This window comes from Ursus americanus, chromosome 22 (assembly GCF_024610735.1).
Source record: "Ursus americanus isolate L20-20 chromosome 22, mUrsAme1.1.p, whole genome shotgun sequence".
Classification (NCBI taxonomy): Eukaryota; Metazoa; Chordata; class Mammalia; order Carnivora; family Ursidae; genus Ursus; species Ursus americanus.
In genome coordinates, this window is record NC_142148.1 from 1731308 (window position 1) to 1748976 (window position 17669).

Genomic DNA, 17669 nt, shown 5'->3' on the forward strand with positions numbered 1-17669 from the left:
TTGGGATCACGCCCTGAGCTGAAGGCAGACACTTAACGACTGAGCCACCCAGGCGCCCCCACAGCTTCTTCATTTTCCCAAACTGAAGTCTGTCACCCGTTAAACATTCAGTTCTTGGGGATCTTACCACCTGTGTAGATTTGTGAGGCCACAGTCGAGGCAGGACAGCTGTCACCAGGGCCCAGTGCCAGCCTTAGAGCCCTGAGCACCAGCGGCCAGGCCCCACCTCCACGGGGCTTCAGGAGCGCCATCGAAGTGCAACCCTGCAAGGGGCCTTGGGTGCAGGGTGCCACATGTCCCTGGGCAGGGCTTTCCACTCGGTCGTCTTCAGTCGCAGGCCCCGACACGTGCACGTGTGTCTACCTGAACTAACGTCCGCCCAGCATCTGTGCCCTCGTGCCCCTGGGCGCTGGCGCCGGCCCGGCCGTGAGACGCAGCCCAGACCAAAGATATATCTGTTGTCAAGCAAGCTACGTGGGGGCAGGAGTGGCTGCACAACGCCAGGCGGCCACACAAGCGGAGACACACTGGCAAGGCCCATGGTGGGCCCCATGTGGGAGGGCTGGCTTTGGTCAGGTGGATGGAAGGCCTCCCCGGTTTCGTGAAGAATGTTTATCTGGGGAAGGGCGTTGGGATCGCAGGGCGCAGCACCACGACAGCCAGCATCAGGGCTGTTCTTAGTGTGGCCGGGCCAGGGGAGGGTGGTGGCTTTGCTCTGAGGCGGAGGGGGGGCCGAGCGGGGCTGGAGGGAGGATCCTTGATGTGCGGGGAAGAGGAAGGGACCTGGGCACATGAAACGTACAAAACCTCAGAATGGGGGCTCCTGGGTGGCGCAGTCGTTAAGCGTCTGCCTTCGGCTCAGGGTGTGATCCCGGCATTGTGGGATCGAGCCCCCACATCAGGCTCCTTCGCTGGAAGCCTGCTTCTTCCTCTCCCACTCCCCCTGCTTGTGTTCCCTCTCTGTCTGGCTGTCTCTCTCTGTCAAATCAATAAATAAAACCTTAAAAAAAAAAAAAAAGGGTGCTCTACTGGTGTAACTGGCACCACCCCCTCCCCAACTCCCATACACCGGAACGTCAGGATAGGACCATATTTGGAAATAGGGTCTTTGCAGATGGAATTAAAGATCTCAAAATGAGGTCATCCTGGCTTAGCATGGGCCTTAAGTCCAATGACTGGTGTCCTTGTAAGATGAGTGGACACAAACACACAGAGGAGGAGCCACGGGACCACGGAGGCAGACTGGAGGGATCCTGGCCTGGGACCCCTGGGAGCTGGGCAGCCAGAGGTTTCAACCCTAAGCCTCCAGAGGCGGCACAGCCCTGCCCACACCTCGATGTGGGGCTTCCGGCTTCCAGAGCTGAGACACCATGAGGTTCTGTTGTTTCGAGCCCCCCAGTGTGTGGCCTTCATCATGGCAACCTGAGCGGACGAACAGTTTCAAGCAGACACAGTGCCCCCAGCCCGTTCCCGGGATGGCGCCGGGGCCTCTGAGGAGGGTGCTCGTGTCTGGGTGGAGCAGCAGCTCTGCTCCAGGCCCCACCGCATCTGGGCTGCCTGCCACGGAGCCCACGGGCCGTTATCCCACTATGGCCGAGCCAGGTGCGCCGGGGGCTCCAGACCTGAGCAGAAGCCCCCCCGCCCCCGAGATCAGCATCTCGAGGCACCTGGACGGAGAAGCCCCACGGATGGCTTGTTCTGCACCCAAGCAACACACCAGTGTGCACTCCAGTCCCACAAGCCACTCCACGTTCCCGGCGTGAAGCAACCAGTGTGTGGCTCAGGCCCATGAATGCGGGCCGTGGGTGGCTTGTTTTTTGCCTCAGTGGTGCCTGTTGCCCGCCAGCACGGGCTTGGTCACATGCAGGGCGCTGGCAGGGTTGAGAGGGCCCAGTTCCCACATTCTGCGGGTCAGCCCAAGCTGATGGCAGGGACGGACCCCACCTTTCACAGGACAGGGCAGGCCAGGCAGCAGAGCTGGGGTCATCTGCGGTCACACAACCGTGTTGTCCGGCCTTCTGCTTGCTGCCATATTCACACGTGCTTTCACGTTCTCTTTCCAGCTCAGGGTGGGCGGCACGCCCATTTTGCCAGGGCTTGACTGCACCTGGAAACGGGGGTGCAGCCACTCCTACTGGGAGCCCTACCAGCACGCTAGGAAAGGCACAAGGAGGGGCTGAGCCTCTACAAAGACAAAGGGAGGCCACCAGGGCAGGGCGAACCTCTCGGGTGGGGTGGGGACAGGGCCAAGGGCGGGGCTGGTGAATGCACCCCAGGCACCCCGTGCACCCTCAGGAGCCGTGCAGGAGCCTGGAGGTTTGTTCCTGGAGCAAGTGGGTGCAGGAGCTCTGGAGATGGGGGTGCCAGGCCTTAGGGAAATGCATCGTGCAGCTCAGGCCCCCATCTTCAGACCCGCTTCCAGAAAGGCCATGAGGAACCAGGTGACAGCCACCTCAACAGCAGGGAGTAAAGCAAGGGGGAGACACCGGGGAGCAGGCTGCATGGGCCACATGGGCACGGGAGACTGGAGGGCACAGGGGAGGAAACGCCCACTGGAGCTGAAGCGTCTGCGAGATGGAACCAACAGGGAGGGACAGACGTCGGGACAGAAACAAATATCCAGGAGTGGAGAGAAGCCGAGGCAAGTAGACCCAGGGAAGAAGTCGGCTCCAAGAAAAGTGAGGGGCTGGACAAGGGAAAGTGCACCACACGCCACAGCACCTGCCCTACTGCCTGACGTGCGGGTCCCCGACAGTCAGCGTGGTGGCGAGCGCGCGGAGTCCCTGACCCACGGAGCGGTGTCAGCAGGGGGTGCCCCAAATCGATACACGAAGCAAAGGCTGAACAGCGTGGAGGCCCAGGTGGTGCCCGGGGACAGGGCTGGAGCAGCAGCCGCGGTGGGGCTGGAGGGGAGGGGAGGCGGCACGGGGGCCTCTGCCGCTGAGCGAGTCTTCCCGCCAGCCACGTGCCTTTTACTAAAAGAAACAACGTGTACACACCTTTCTTCACTCCATAAATATTTACCAGCGTCTCTGCTGGGTCAGGTCCTGAGGCTGCCGGGTGCACAGGCGAGCGCAAGACAGACGCAGGGAGGCCCCCGGTGTCGCCCCTGCACACAGCACCCATGCGGGGGCCCAGCCAGAGATGAAAGGCCACGATCATTAACGCAGCTGCACAAAACCCTTTGTGGTGGCCCCAGAGAGAGCAAAGAGATTGCAAAACCCATCTCTGGTTTCCAGAACACAAGGACCTCGGAAATTATAAGACATTAAAATAAAGCTTCAGGCAAAGGACTCTTGTTCCAGCTGCAGACTTGATGGCAGATCAAAACAGAATTGCTCCTGAAAGCTCAGGCGCGAGGCTTCCGTCTGAGGCAGGCCTGGCCCCCAGCGCCCCGGCGCCCGCGGCCAGGACCCCGGGGCGAATCCCCAAAGGCCCCAGGGACCCTTCCCCTGATGACTCCTGGTCCCCGACCGCTTCGTCCCTTAAGGGCCCCCAGGGACATGCCCGAAGCCTCAGACTTTATGTGGGGGCACAAGTCTGCACCCTCAGTTAATAACCCGCATGCTGCCGGAGTCAGAAACAGCGAGGCCCGGGTCGGATATTGGGTGCATTCAGTCGTGAAGCAAACGGCTCCCGCGGGGCGCAGCACAGTCTGGGAACAATAGGGGAGGCATCGCCCCTACTGCGTTTCTCAGACGGGGACATCTGAGAAGAGCCTTGCAGCTGTGAACGCTCCCTGTCCCCACGCCCTCATGTCCCCTCCGTAGGGTGGGCCAGCCTCTGGGACCGTGGCTGCTGCTGAAGGTGACAATGTCAGCGCTCCGGAGTCTGTGCCTCCCGCTCGGGGTCCCAAGCGCAGATTCCGACGTGGCTCACCCAAGTCGGGCGGCTCAGCACATCTGATGGCCGTGGGGTCCTGGCCCATCAGGGGTGCTCGTGAAGGGTGGGGAGCCCACCTCAGCCCGTTAGCATGCTGGCGGATGCGGAGCTACCGGGGAGCAGCTGGTCAGGAGGCACGCACGTCCAAGGTCCCGGCTCGGCGGCTGGAGGGCGAGCGCCAGACGGCAGGAGGCAGAGTGGCCACGCTGCCGATTCTTCAAGGCTGCTTTCTCGTCTTTGCCCAGAGCCGGGGACGTTCGGGTCGTCATCCTTGGGGGGCGGCCCGCTGCTACCACCTGAGCTCGGCCGCCACGTGCTGGCCGTGGAGCTCCTGCAGGCGCAGCAGCAGCTCCTCCAAGTTCTCCCCGGTTGCCGCCGACAGCGCGATGACGCTCCGGCCCAGGCGGGCCCGCAGCGGGGGCAGAGCGGCTCTGGCCTGAGGGAGGTCGATCTTATTCGCTACGATCACATGGGGTCGTTCGGACAGGCCGGCTTCGTACTTCTCCAGCTCGGACTTCAGGTCCTCCACCTGAGTCCACGGCTCTGGCTCTGAAAGATCCACGACGAACAAGAGGAAGCGGCAGCGCTCGATGTGCCTGAGGAAGGTGCTCCCCAGGCCCCGGTTCTGGTGTGCGCCCCGGACGATGCCTGGGATGTCAGCCACTGCAGGGGAGACAGAGCAGAGGGGCTGGGAGGGCAGGCCTGGCTCCCTGTGGGCCACGTGTGCCGAGCCCCGAGACTTGCAAGGAGCGCCTTGGAAGGCATGCCGTCAGGCCACCCGCCACCCCAGGCACTTCTGCTCTCGGCTCTGCAGAGGTTCTGAAGGGTGTGGGTGACGGGCTTGCTGGCCGGCCGGCCTAATGAGGAGTATTTAACACAGGCCGGCCTCTGGCTTTAAAAATGATTCACAAAAGGGGAAAATGGCTTCCTGTAAACTTAAGGATTGGATTACTGATGGAAATTATTACAGAATACTCTGCAAATATAAAGCGCTATACGAGTTGCATCAGCAGCAGGCTTACTATTTTTAATGGGTACATTATCTTCTGGAAAAAGTTTTCTTCTCTCAAAATGGTACAGGGAAGCTTTTCAAGTCACATGTCGTCCCCACGACGGAGGCTGGGAGAGGGAGAAGACCAGAGGAGGCAGGACTTCTCAGGTTTGAATCATCGGTTCCTGAACCCAGCCAACAAGAGGCCTGGGGCGGGGAGCGCGTCTAGAACCTAATTTTGATAGAAAACTACAACTGTTTAAATGAGGAAAGATAATGCTCCCTTTTGGGTTCAGGAAGCTCTGCGACAGTCATGTAATTCCTGTTCTGACGCCGTCTCAGGCTGGCCTTGGAAGTTCTACCTGCTATCTGCTGGTGGTCCTCACAGTGAACAATCCCAACGTGGGGCTTTAAGGTGGTGAACGGGTAGGAAGCCACAGCAGGTCTTGCGTTCGAAATGGCCCGGAGAAGCGAGGACTTCCCTGCATTGGGGAACCCAACCTGGAGGAAAGTTGAACACGCCTTGTCACCTCAGGGCGCCTGTGTCTGGCTGAGGTCGGGGAGCAGCGACACGTGAGAGCATGGGCTCCCGAGTGCGCACGCAGGGGCCTCCCTGGGAGGAGCGGTGCCGCCAAGCTATTGCTCATGTCCGGGCACGCTCCAGCACCAGGGCTGTATTTCCTTTAGCTCTGCTGTAAAAATGCCACTTCCTCCCCCTCCAATGATACCCACCATCCCAGCGTGGGCCACTGTCTTGAGCTCCAGGAAGAGGACACGCTGCTGACCGGGCTCTCCGGGGGTGCAAATCACAGGTGCGCGGTTATCATTGGCCAGGAAAAAGCGGTTACCTTTTCCTCCTGCCCCGCCCAGAGCAGCGATGTACTCATCGCCTGGGCACGACAGGTCAGCCACGACTTCCTTTCCCTCCTTCACTAATGTGCCCACAGGGACCTGAAAATAATAAAGTGCTTATAGGAGAGTAGACATGTGGAGCGGAGTGGACCCAGTTCTTGCTTGTATCCATGTCTGGAAGAAGGGCACGTAGCAGAGGGGAGGGGGCACCACTAGGCTCCCCCTTCACAGACCCACGAAGCACCAGGAAAAAGGTCCCAGCCTTCAAAGGGACTTTATGGGGCTCTGACACCCCCTGCAAACTGCATCAATGGCTTTTTCAAATAGTGTTTTTCAAACATGAGGGTGGATGGAAGCATTTGGAAAATACTTGGATAATCTGAGAGGAGTAGTCTCCACTTCCAGAGATGCCCTGGGAGGGTTAGGACTCAGGAACAGTGGGCCCCTGGGGTCCCACTTTTTAAATACAATTATTTCATGATTTTTGAACAGGTCATACATGCACACAGGATAAAAGGAGGCCCAAGTGTCCCCCCGGGGCTTTGCTTCACGGAGGGCGGCTGCATGGCCAAGCCAGGGGGGCCCTGGGAAACAGGCATGGGTGGGCTCTGCAGCCTTCGGCTCACCCGGACGTAGAGGAGGGTGCCGCTGCGCCCAGAGCAGTTCTTCCTGCCGCCGGCCTCTCCGTGGGCACCCTGGTACCGCGACAGCACTGAGGACAGCGACTTGACTTGCTGGTCAGCTACGAGTTAGAGCAAGGACCTTCACCTTCTTTGGGTTAAAAGCAGAACCGTCTGTGCTCTGTCCATTTAAGGACATGGGGAGCGCACAGGGAAACACGGCGTTAAGTCACAGCACAAGTGACTCAACTGGCAATGTGATTTTTTAGAAAGCAAAATTCTCATTTTAAGAAAATACAATTTCTGAAAAAGTCAAACTTACCCACAATGTCATCATCAGTGTTAACAGTAGTTCTACTTTCTCGTGTCGTGACTGCTGACTATGTTTGTGCGTTTACCCAGCACTCGTGCCCCAGCGCGCAGGGAGAGTGACACAGACCCGCCCTTTGCACCCCAGCCGAGAACGCTAGAGTCTCTGAGCGTAAACGAGCTTGTGTTCCGAAATTGAACAAAACCCACCACTGAAGTTGGTTTAGGGGCGTTATTTAAATGTGAACATCCACACAATTTAATAAAAATGATGTCCATCCATTGATTTTTGAATTCAAATTCCCATGAGGATGAGAAGAGGGAAAGCCCCTGCCCCAAAGGCAAGCAGACACAGCACTCCTCCCCCCGTGGCCCCTCACAGCACATGCCTCTGAGGATGACGTGGCCACCGCTGCCTCCGTCACCACCGTCGGGGCCTCCGAACTCCTTCCGGGGCTCACTGTGGAAGCAGCTCACCCCGTCGCCTCCACGGCCCCCGCAGACAAGTACTCGGCGATGGTCCACAAAATGCCTCTTCTGCAGAGAGCACAGCAAGCCTGGTCGTTACCCGCGCTGCAGTCCGTTCAGGGACCAAGCAGCCCTCTGAAACGTACCTTTGTATCTAGGACAGGTTTTAAAACGAGAAGTTAATGATATGAAATTGCTAATCTCGCCTACGATGCAAGTGTAAGAAAGAGTTCCCACAAGTCACTACTATTTGTAGGCAAACATCAGTCAACAAGCTGGACGTGAAAAGTGGTCAGTGTGGAACACATGCTTGGATAAGAAAGGCAACCTAAAGAAAACAGGAGCTGTTTAGGAAACGCTCCTTAAATAAAGCATCTTTCCATCTTTTCTCAAATAGAAACACATTACTGAAATACCCGGTCTTCGCTCCTGGGAAGATGCAATAATGAACGGGAGTCCTTGGTGGGCTCTCAGCTCCCGACTCGGGAACCGACTGAAGAGGGCTGTGTTCACAACAGCAGTGCAGACAGAGCTCCTGGTCTCGGAGGAAGTTGCTCTCGGGGCCCCTCAGGGAGGCACACTTCTAGCTATAGAATAAGGACTGACTAACTAGGTTCACATTTAATAAACATGAGCTCATTGTCCAAGAAGTCAGCTCTCCGAGGCGCCAGGGTTCCAGGGGCCGGGGTGCGACCGCTACCAAGGAGCCCGCCCACCTGCCGCACGTGTGGGCATGGGCAGCTCCTCTGGCAGGACCCAGTGCGGCTGCATTTCTATCCACTACTCCATGAGCAGATCTTTTTTTCTTTTTAAATACATAAGTATTTCAAGATTCTCTGGCACCACCACATGGAAAAACCATGAATTACTATTTCAAAAACTCAATGTCTAATTTTGCTATATGCCAACACCATAGACATTAGCCTGATGGGAAAAAAGCACAACTGCTGAGCATCCTAGGGAAGGAAAAATTTGGATTAAATTTTTACCCTTTGGGGGAGACAAGACCCCCATGGAACACTAAGCTGTGTGGCTGGCAAACACCGTTGCAATGAGCAGTGATGTGTCCACAGGGAGACACTGTTTGCCCTGATAATGTTTATCTGGATACCCCCCTTTCCCATTTAGGAGAAAGTGAAGTGGGTCATAAACACTTATTTTCTTGAATTTAATCAAAGATCATTCATGTTTTCAATACAAGGTTTTGATAAACAGAACAAAAACCAAGTAAGGCTAAAAGAACTATGAAATTAAAGGCCTAGCCCCTCCCCTCCCTGGATGTTTAAATTAACAAATATTCATAAATACTTAAGAATGTACCCAGCCCACGCACTGTCCCAGCTGAAGGGAAGGAACGAGGTTGGTGCTTCTGGTGCACCCACGGTGCCCTCCCTGGTCTTCGCAGGGGTCACAAGCTCTGGGGGCTCAGTGCACACGGGCCCTCGTCCCATTCCATTGCTTTGAGGAAGCTACACATGTCCCTTCCATCACACACTCAGAATGAATGAACAGGGTACTGTTCAAAACAACACCCTGTGCCTTCTGAGGCGGAAATGTGGACAGGTATCCTTCAAGGTCAGAAACCTCACCAGTTTTTTCTCGGAGAGCAGTTTTTTCCTGGGGGGTTCCTGGTACTTGGCGCGGTCCGCACAGCTGGCTGAGCACAGCCTGGGAGAAGCAGGCCACAGCCAGACCCGAGTCCAGCGCCCCACGATCCCAAGCACAGTCCTAGGTCCTACGGAGAGAAGCCTCGAAGGCACCATGGCTCCCTAACAAAAACCAAATAGGCAAAATCAGACACTTGGTTTAAACCTGCAGCCAAACAGAAACTGCAGGACAGGGCCTGTGCACAGCACCGTCCCCAGCTGTGACGCTGAAAGACAGACAGACTGCGGACGAGGAACTCCGTCGCTCACCACTTCCAGCTCCGAGCCAGCAAGGCTCACCCGCCCTCATCAGCCTCCGTGTCACCTGGGAGCAAGATGTGCGAACAGAAAATCTAAACCACTAAAATTCCTCTAACGCTGGATGTATGCTCTTCTGTGGGTTTTCAAATATCTGATCAACAAAAACATTAACAAGAAAATCTGAGCCTCAAATAAAAATTTCCTAAAAATAAAACACCCAATTACTCAAGTGTTGGTGGGTTAGTTTGTGCCATTTAAAACTAGTCCAAATGGAAGGCGGTGAGAATACTGCGTATGGAGTGTGGTGGTGGTGTCCCCTTTGCCTCTCGTCCCCAGTGTGAGCCGGGGGCACCCTTCCGTGTGCGGCCCCCCTCTGCACGTCCATCAAAGGGACAGGGCTGGGAGGACAGGGCCAGCTCATCCCCATGAACAGGTCGCCCACATGCACGCTGAGTCAACACGAGCCACTTCTCCTTAACTAGGAGCTGTCATACCGTTACCTGTTCATTCAACAGCCCGTAACGGCTACACTTCCTGTAGGCGCCAAGGGCAGACGGGAGGCGGTCTGGGACCTGGCCCTCCGGGGGGTGACACCCCTTCTCCCTTTGCTGTGAGCGCCTGATACCCACCCACTCTCAGATGTCCCCACTCACACATGTGCCCCAAAAAAGGAAACTAGGTAGGCTTTCCTCCCATTTCTAGATGTGAAATGTATTTGCAGGTAGGAATATAAATGTACACGTTTTAAAAAATCATAATAAAGCCACCACGTGTGTAACACAGGAGAAAAAACAGAATTCGCTTTTTCCTTAGAAGTCCCTCATGTGTGCCTCCCATCCCACATCCTGTGCTCTGCCTGGACGGGAAACATCCTTTGTGGGAATTTTTCTCTTAGCAAGGCACTAAAAAGTCTTGCTTCTCATTTGGAAACCGTCGCAGTTACAGAAAAGCCAGAGTATGCAGTGAAGGACTCTCTTCTTCCCAAATCACCTGCAGGGAAGCTGCCAACCTGACTCCCCATGCCCCACCCCGGAACAGCCCACATGTGCTCCCTGCGCCCAAGAGTGTCGCCTACGGAGCCAGGTGACTTCTGCAAGCAGGCCACCAACCACGCTCACAGCCCCTCCACGTGGCCCTTCAGTCTCCTTAGCCTGGAACGTTCTTCAGCCTTTCCTTGGCTCTCGTGCCCGTGACACCTACAAGGCCACAGGCCAGGCGTCTTGCAGCCCGTCTGTGTCCCCATTTGACTGACGGCCGCTCCCCTCAAGACAAGAGTGTCCCACAAGCCCTGCAGAGGGCTGGGTTCCTTTGGTCCCTTCTTGCCGCGCTCCGAGCTCCAGCCCTCGGCGCGTCCCTGCGGCTTCCCCCTTCCCCATGAGCTTCCCATTTATTCATTCTCATGGGCTCGTGCTTATTTTATTCAATGAGCCCCACTCTGTTATCTATTTTTGATGTTCAAATGGTCTCCAGTTTGGCCAGAGGCAGCCCATCAATCTCAGAGCACTTCCCTGCTTTGTGGCAAAATGTTCCAGGCTCACTTTGTACTCTCCCCAGGCGACCCTGAGATCAGCCTTTACTCAAAAAGCCCTAGCTGCTCTGGGTGGAGAATGGGATTCAGAAGCCCCTCTGCACGCTGGGCACGCTCTGGGCTCCGGGGCTGTCGCCGCTTGCAGGCTCAGTGGGGACCCAGAGAGCAGACAAAGGTACCCACACCCACACACACGTTCACCCCCACAGGCACTGCTACGCCTGTCCACCCACAGCTAGAGAGCAGCATCTTTGGAAAACCATGAGTTCACACCTATGTGCCCAATTCCACACCACAGGATTCATGCTAATTTTCTCTTTCTGTCGTGACAACCCCATTCTGACTGCCAGAGCCCTGGCTTCCACCATCTTTGACGTGTTTGTCTACTGGCTCAGCCCCCACAGTAGCCAAACCCTCCTCCACACAGGTGCTCTCTCCCCACCGCCATGCCAGGTTGCCCCTCTGTGGGGATACCCTCCTGTTAATCTTTCTGCAAATGCACTGTTTTTAAAGTAAACTTTTGTCTGGGAATGATTTTATTTATTTTGGGAGAGAGAGAGAGGGTGCACATGTGTGCGTGTGGAGTGCGATGCTGGACTTGATCTCAAGACCCCGAGATCATGACCTGAGCCAAAACCAAGAGCCAGATGCTTACCCGACTGAGCCACTCAGGAGCCCCTATTCGGGAATGATTTTAGATTTACAAAAAAGGTGAAAGATATTCCCATATACCTCTTAGCCAGTTTCCCCTAATACCAGCATCTTACATGACCTGCGTACGTTTGTCAAAATTAAAAAATCAGCTTTGATACCTTCACTAAACTCTAGATGGCATTTGAATTTCACCAGTTTTCCCACTCACATCTCCTTCTTTTTTCCAGAGCCAGATCCAGGATTCCACATTGCATTAAGCCATCCCGGAATGCTGTCTTTAAAGTCCTAAAAGAGCCCTGTGCCCAGCATCACACACCTGGTGAGAATACCCTTCAGGAGGGGAGGTGAAATAACACAAGCTCAGATGGTAGAAAAGCAGACGTCACCACCAGTCTACCTGCTCTATAAGAAATGCTCAAGAAAGTTCTTCAGGTGAAGAAAAATGGCACCAGAGGGAAACCCAGATCTTGAGAAATGAGGGCAGCAACGGAAATGGTAAATGACAAGACTACCTGTTTTCCTTGTAAGAGTTTATTTTTTTATTTTTATTTTTTAGTGTTTTTTCGAGAGGGGGTGGGTTGGGGGACAAGCAGGGAGGAGGGTCAGAGAGAGAGGGAGAAGCAGACTCTGCTGAGCAGGGAGCCCGACATGGAACTTGATCCCAGGACCCTGAGATCATGATGTGAGCCGAAGGAAGACGCCTAACGACTGAGCCACCCAGGCGCCCCATAAGAGTTTACTTTTCTAAAGACTTATTTACGACAGAGAGAGCATGCACGGGGGCAGAAGGAGAGAGAGAATCTCAAGCAGACTCCCCGTTGAGTGCAGAGCCTGATATGGGGCCCAATCCTATGACCCTGAGATCACGACCTGAGCCAAAATCAAGAGTCGGATGCTTAACCAACTGAGCCACCCAGGCGGCCCAAGAGTTTTTAAATATGTAAGATTATAGCAAGAAAGAATGATTTATAATACTGCCCAATGGGTCTTCAATCAGGCACAGATCCTACACGTGAAAATGTAAGATCAGGAGGGATTGAAGGGACTGCGTGAGTGCGAGCGGCCTCCATTTCCGTGAAGTGGCGAGGTCTCAGCGCTAAGCAGGCGAGGACAGGCCCGGGGGGCGGGTGCACCGTAAGCCCTAGAGCAGCCACCGCCACGCAACACAGAGACAGCCAGAGAGCCAAGGAACAGGTGCCAGGGGACGCTTGGAAACCACTCCAGCAATTCAGAAGGACGGGGTAAGAGAACACTGAAGACGGGACAAACAGAAAACGAACAGTCCAATAGCGCAGTCTAACCCAACCAGGCAGGGAAGACATCTGAGAGCGACACGACGGCAGCGCATCAGGAAGACCGGCAGCCACACATGCGCACGATGGGCACTTCAAGTACATCAAGCAAAATCCGACAGAATTAAAGGGAGAAACAGACCACTCCACAAGGACAGGAGGGGATTTCAGTGCCGCTCTCTCAGGAAGTGATGAGAAAGTAGCTGAAAGCCAAACAAGCAAACAACCAAAAGCACTGAAGATGCAGAAAGTCTGAACAATCTTACCCACAGTACGGAGCTGACACAGACAGAACATTATGCCCATTCGTGCGGAGCTCGTGTCGCTGCCGGGTGCGAGGACGGGCATCCCAGAGAGTGTCCTCTAACTACGACAGGACTGCAGGAGGTAAGGATCAAGATCCTAAGAAAACCCCAACCACACGGAAATGAAGCAACTCTGTTCTAAGCAAGCCAGGAGGTAGACGACGACCTCAAACAAGAAACTAGAGAATACCCTCAACAGCACGGTGAGGGGAGCACAACGTGCCACAGCTCCCGGGACCCTCGGGCTCTGAGTGCTCACACTGGGAAGGAAGGAAGACCTAAACTCAGGGAGCTGAGATCAGGAGACCAGAAAGCGAAGAGCAAAGCGGAAGAAAGGAAATAATAAAGAGGAGAAATAAACAGGACCAACCAGAGACGGAAGACTCACTGGAAAGATACACAGAGCCGACAAACCTCGAGTCAGACTGATGAAGAAAAAGTGAACACAAATTCCCAATGTCAGGAATTTAAAATGGGCTTTCAGAACAAACCTTCTAGATGTGAAAAGGGTAAGAGAACACGATGAATAACTTTTTGCCAACAAATTCAACAACTTACGTGAAATGGACAAATTTCTTGAAAACACAACTTACCAAATAAACACAAGAAATAGAAAATCTAGGGGCACCTGGGTGGCACAGCGGTTAAGCACCTGCCTTCGGCTCAGGGAGTGATCCCGGCATTATAGGATCGAGCCCCACATCAGGCTCTTCCGCTATGAGCCTGCTTCTTCCTCTCCCACTCCCCCTGCTTGTGTTCCCTCTCTCGCTGGCTGTCTCTATCTCTGTCGAATAAATAAATAAAATCTTAAAAAAAAAAAAAAAAAGAAATAGAAAATCTAAACAGCCCTGTATCTACTAAAAAAGTGAAACTTCTTATGAGAGAACACTCCCCAAAAGAAGATTCTGGACTCACACTATTTCCCCCGTAGATTCTAAAGAGCATTCAAGGAAAAAAATAGCAGCAATCTTACAGAAACTTCTTCAGAAAACGGAAGTGAGGTCACTACCCAACTCATTGTATAAGGCCCGTGAGACCCCAAACCAAAACCTGTTATTGCTGACAAAGAAAATCACAGTCCAACAACCCTGGTTGAGCCCATGCCATGCCAGGGCCTAGTAGGAAGACTCCTGGAACACAGGCTTTCTCAGCAGGTCCAACCCCACCTCCCACTGGAAATCACGCACGCCTGGCCAAGAGTCAAGAGCCATTCACGATCAGAAAAACGAAATGCTGCGGCAGATGAGAAACAGGCGGGCACATCTTCAAACTGACACAGGGCACCCACAGAAGGCCGACACCGTCACACTACCTGGAGACTGACCTGTTACCCCAAGATGGAGAAAGGACCGCAATGCTCCCCACTTTCATGCAATCCGGTCTTGTAAACACTGCAGTAAGAATTGAAAAAAAAAGGGGGAAGTAGGCAGAAGATATGATTATTTCCACAGAAAATCCCAGGAAAATCTATAAAACAATGATTAAAATGAATAAATGGATGAACCAAGGTTGCAGGTTACAAGTTAATACACAGAAGTCATTTACATTCTTGTACACTCCCAGCAAACCACCACAAAATGAAATTAAGAAAACAATCTCGGGGAGGGGGCTGGGTGGCTCAGTCATTGAGCGTCTGCCTTTGGCTCAGGTCATGATCTCAGGGTCCTGGGATCAAGCCCTGAATCGGGCTTCCTGCTCGGCGGGAGGCCTGCTTCTCCCTCTCCCACTTCCCCTGCTTGTGTTCCCTCTCTCACGCTCTGTCAAATAAATAAAATCTTTAAAAAAAAAAAGTCTCATTTACAGTAAGGAGCATCGCATACAGAAGCTATCTAGAATTAAGTTTAACAATAAACATTCAAGACCTCTACCTTATTACCTGCAAAATGCTGATCTGAGTATTTTCAGGGACTACCTCATTTGGTCCTTGTAACTGTAAAGAAGTACTTTTATTTCCCCCACTCTGCAAATGAGGTGAAGTGACTCACCCGAGGCCTGAGCTATCAGACAGGAGGTGGCAGGAGGGGAGTGTGAAACAAGTAAAGGGAAAGGACAACTCAGCCATCATTGCTATCAGCACACCCACAGCTCAGCCCGCTGCAGAGCCGCGCTGCCCACCCAGCTGCGATGGACACCAGGCACAGGGCACCAGTGACACGAAACCAGAGGAGACCTATCGCACAGAAGGAGCCAGCCAGAGACCTGAGCTCTGAATCCTACCCAACTGGGAGTACTTCCTCCTTCCTGCCCTTCTGTGTATATGGAAAAGCCGGCCGAACGCAGGGTGGAGTGACAGGACTCTCCCCCTGCCAAGCAAACAAGCTTGACCTGGATTCACATTGCTGTTTGGTCTGTTTTCCTTCAAATGCCATAGCTGCACTGCCAGCGAGGCAGCCCCTAGCCACATGCTACTAAATTTAAACTCACTAAAAATTTGAAAGTGTAAAAATCCTGTCCCTCAGTTACACAAGCCCGGTTTGTGGCCAGCGGGTCCCATACTGGGTATCACATTTCCACTACTGCAGAAGTCCTATTGGACAGCGCTGGTCTATACGGTGGGAACTCAGAAAAGTGAGCTCAAATTCCTCCTGGGAGCACCCGTCTACTGGGCCCATTCAGCAGATACAAAGGCCAGAGAGTGGCGAAAGCCCAGGGTCCAGGGTCAAGCGGACTTCATGACTACAGGATGGGGCTTTTAAAAATGCTGGAAAGGGGGTTCCTGGGTGGCTCAGTTGGTTAAGCATCTGATTCTTGATCTCAGCTCAAGTCTTGATCTGAGGGTTGTGAGTTCAAGCCCTGCAACGGGCTCCACGTGGGGTGTGTAAACCTACTTAAAAGTAAATAAATAATAAAAAATAAAAATGCTGGAAAGCACACGACAAGGGCTCCACTGTAGACAATATTTCTTTGTTCTATAAAGTGTTAAGCTCCGTCCTACTGGTCCACAGAAGTTATTATTTGCCAGTAACCTCTCCTACACCTTCTACAGAAATCGTAAAATTTACTCCTTACAACAACCTAGGAGAGGATAAGTGTGTTTGCTTTTGCAGACCGCCTTCCACCCTGCTCGGGTGCAGGAGCCGGCCCTGGAGGGAGGAGCCGGAGGGCTGCCGAGGTCCCTACGAGGTCCCTGCACGGGAGGAGCCGCAACCTCCGCTCCGCATCCGCCGCCACGCAGGGGTGCAAACGACTCCACCATCACCAGCCCCAAGTGGAAGCACCGATCTGTTGTTGGACTGCACGTTCCCTTTTAGGCAGGCCTTCGTCGTGGGACGGTGCCGTCTCACTCCTGACCCTTCCCTTTTTTCTGCACGCCCACTTTAGAGCGGCGCGGGCGACGACTCGGGTCAGATCGCAGGGCCCGCGGGCCTGTCCGGAGGGGCCGCACCCGGGGCCAGAAGCAGAAGTGCAGGCGAGGAGGGTGGGGAGGGAAGCCGCGCTCCGCTTCGCTCCAACACACCTGCCCGCGGACGCCTGCACCTGCGGAACTGGACTCCCGCGCAGCAGAACTGCCCCCCGAGACGCGGCCACAGGACAGGCCGCAGTGACCGTGACAGCCCCGGGCCGCGTCCCTCCGCGTCCGCCGCCGCGCGCGCGAAAGGAGCCGGCCGGGAGCAAGCCCGCCTCGCCCGCACGACGCCGCCGAAAACAAGCCGGCCCGCGGGGCTGCCGTGGCAACAAGACTTTATTTCCCCGCACCGAAAGGCCCCTCAGAACGGGCGCCGCCAGCGCTTACACACCCGCGCGCGGGCCTCCATGCGGCTGCCCCGCCACCTGCGCCGGAGTCCCAGCGCACCTGCGCGGCGCCGCGGGGACCCGGCTCGCCGGCGCCGAGCGCACCGGCTGCGTTCACAGGGCCGCGCCCCGGCCTCCTGCGCGCCCGGCCGCGAAGCCCTCCCGCACCCCCAAGCCGCGGCGCCCACGCCCGCACTCACCGCTTCGGAAGGATACGTCACTTCCGGGGTCTGGACTAGAGCGGTGAGATCACTTCCGGGACCGGACCCGTCCCCGGCACGGCCGCGCCTGCGCAGTGCCTGCCCGGGGGCGTGAGCGGAAGACGGGGCTAAGCCCCGCCCACACCTTTGGGTCCCGTCTGGGTAACTTTCGCTTCCCCTGTGAGGAGGCACTGCCTTGGAGGCACTGGTCGACCAGGTCAGACAGACGCTCGCCGCTCGGGTCGGGCAACCGCCTTCCCCGTCAGACACTGGCCCCCTCAGACAGGCATCCGCAGGCTCCCGTCAGACAGACAGTTGCCGCCCCTGTCAGACACCCGCAGCCCCCGTCGGACGCCAGTGTCCCTTTCAGACAGATAGCCACCTCCCCTGTCAGACACCCACCTCCCTCCTCAGACAGACACCTCCCTCCTCAGACACCCACCTTCTCCATTAGACACCCACCTCCCCTGTCAGACACCCACTTCCCGCATTAGACACCCTCCTCCCCCCTCAGACAGACACACACCTCCCCCATCAGACAGACACTGGCCAACCTGGTCAGACAGACACCTGCTGCCGCCATCAGACACCAGCTGTCCCTGTCAGACAACACCTGCTGTCCCCGTGAGACGGTTGCCACTGACACACACCCACCTCCCCTGTCAGACTCAGGCTGTCCCCTCAGACAGCTGCAGCCCCCGTCAGACACCTGCTGCCACCATCAGAAACCCGCAGGCCCGTCAGACAGAACAGCCACCTCCCCCATCAGACACCGGCTGTCCCTGTCAGACAGATAGTCGCCACCATTGTCAGACACACACCCACCTCTGCTATCAGACACCTGCTTCCCCCCTCAGACAGACACCCACCTCCCCCCTCAGACACTTGCTGTCCCTGTCAGGCACCTGCCGTCCCAGTCAGACAGACGT

At 55.3% G+C, this 17669-nt stretch overlaps 1 protein-coding gene across 7 annotated transcripts; it reads right to left on the bottom strand.

Moving 5' to 3' along the window:
• Positions 1-3274: 3274 nt before the first annotated feature.
• Positions 3275-16823, bottom strand: MTG2 (mitochondrial ribosome associated GTPase 2). Of its 7 annotated transcripts, none has more exons than XM_045795243.2 (8): positions 16741-16823; positions 14133-14199; positions 8712-8891; positions 7044-7191; positions 6352-6467; positions 5606-5824; positions 5236-5374; positions 3275-4545 (listed from the first exon to the last, which is right to left on the bottom strand). In XM_045795243.2, the coding sequence occupies exons 3-8, from the start codon at positions 8883-8885 to the stop codon at positions 4172-4174; spliced, it is 1170 nt and encodes a 389-aa protein (XP_045651199.2). In that variant the 5' UTR covers positions 8886-8891; positions 14133-14199; positions 16741-16823; the 3' UTR covers positions 3275-4171. The 7 variants fall into 7 exon arrangements, with proteins under 7 accessions (XP_045651199.2, XP_087709578.1, XP_087709577.1 ...); XM_087853452.1 differs by lacking the exon at positions 16741-16823 and adding an exon at positions 16602-16709; XM_087853451.1 differs by lacking the exon at positions 16741-16823 and adding an exon at positions 16546-16605.
• Positions 16824-17669: the final 846 nt, after the last annotated feature.

What these genes read in the sequence shown, in the direction of transcription:
- MTG2 (XM_087853450.1), bottom strand. An exon ending in TGCTCTCCGAGAAAAAACTG is followed by an intron (nt 7,192 to 8,711) that starts GTGAGGTTTCTG and finishes TGCTCTCTGCAG; the next exon opens with AAGAGGCATTTTGTGGACCA. An exon ending in TGGCCACGTCATCCTCAGAG is followed by an intron (nt 6,468 to 7,043) that starts GCATGTGCTGTG and finishes TCTAACTCGTAG; the next exon opens with CTGACCAGCAAGTCAAGTCG.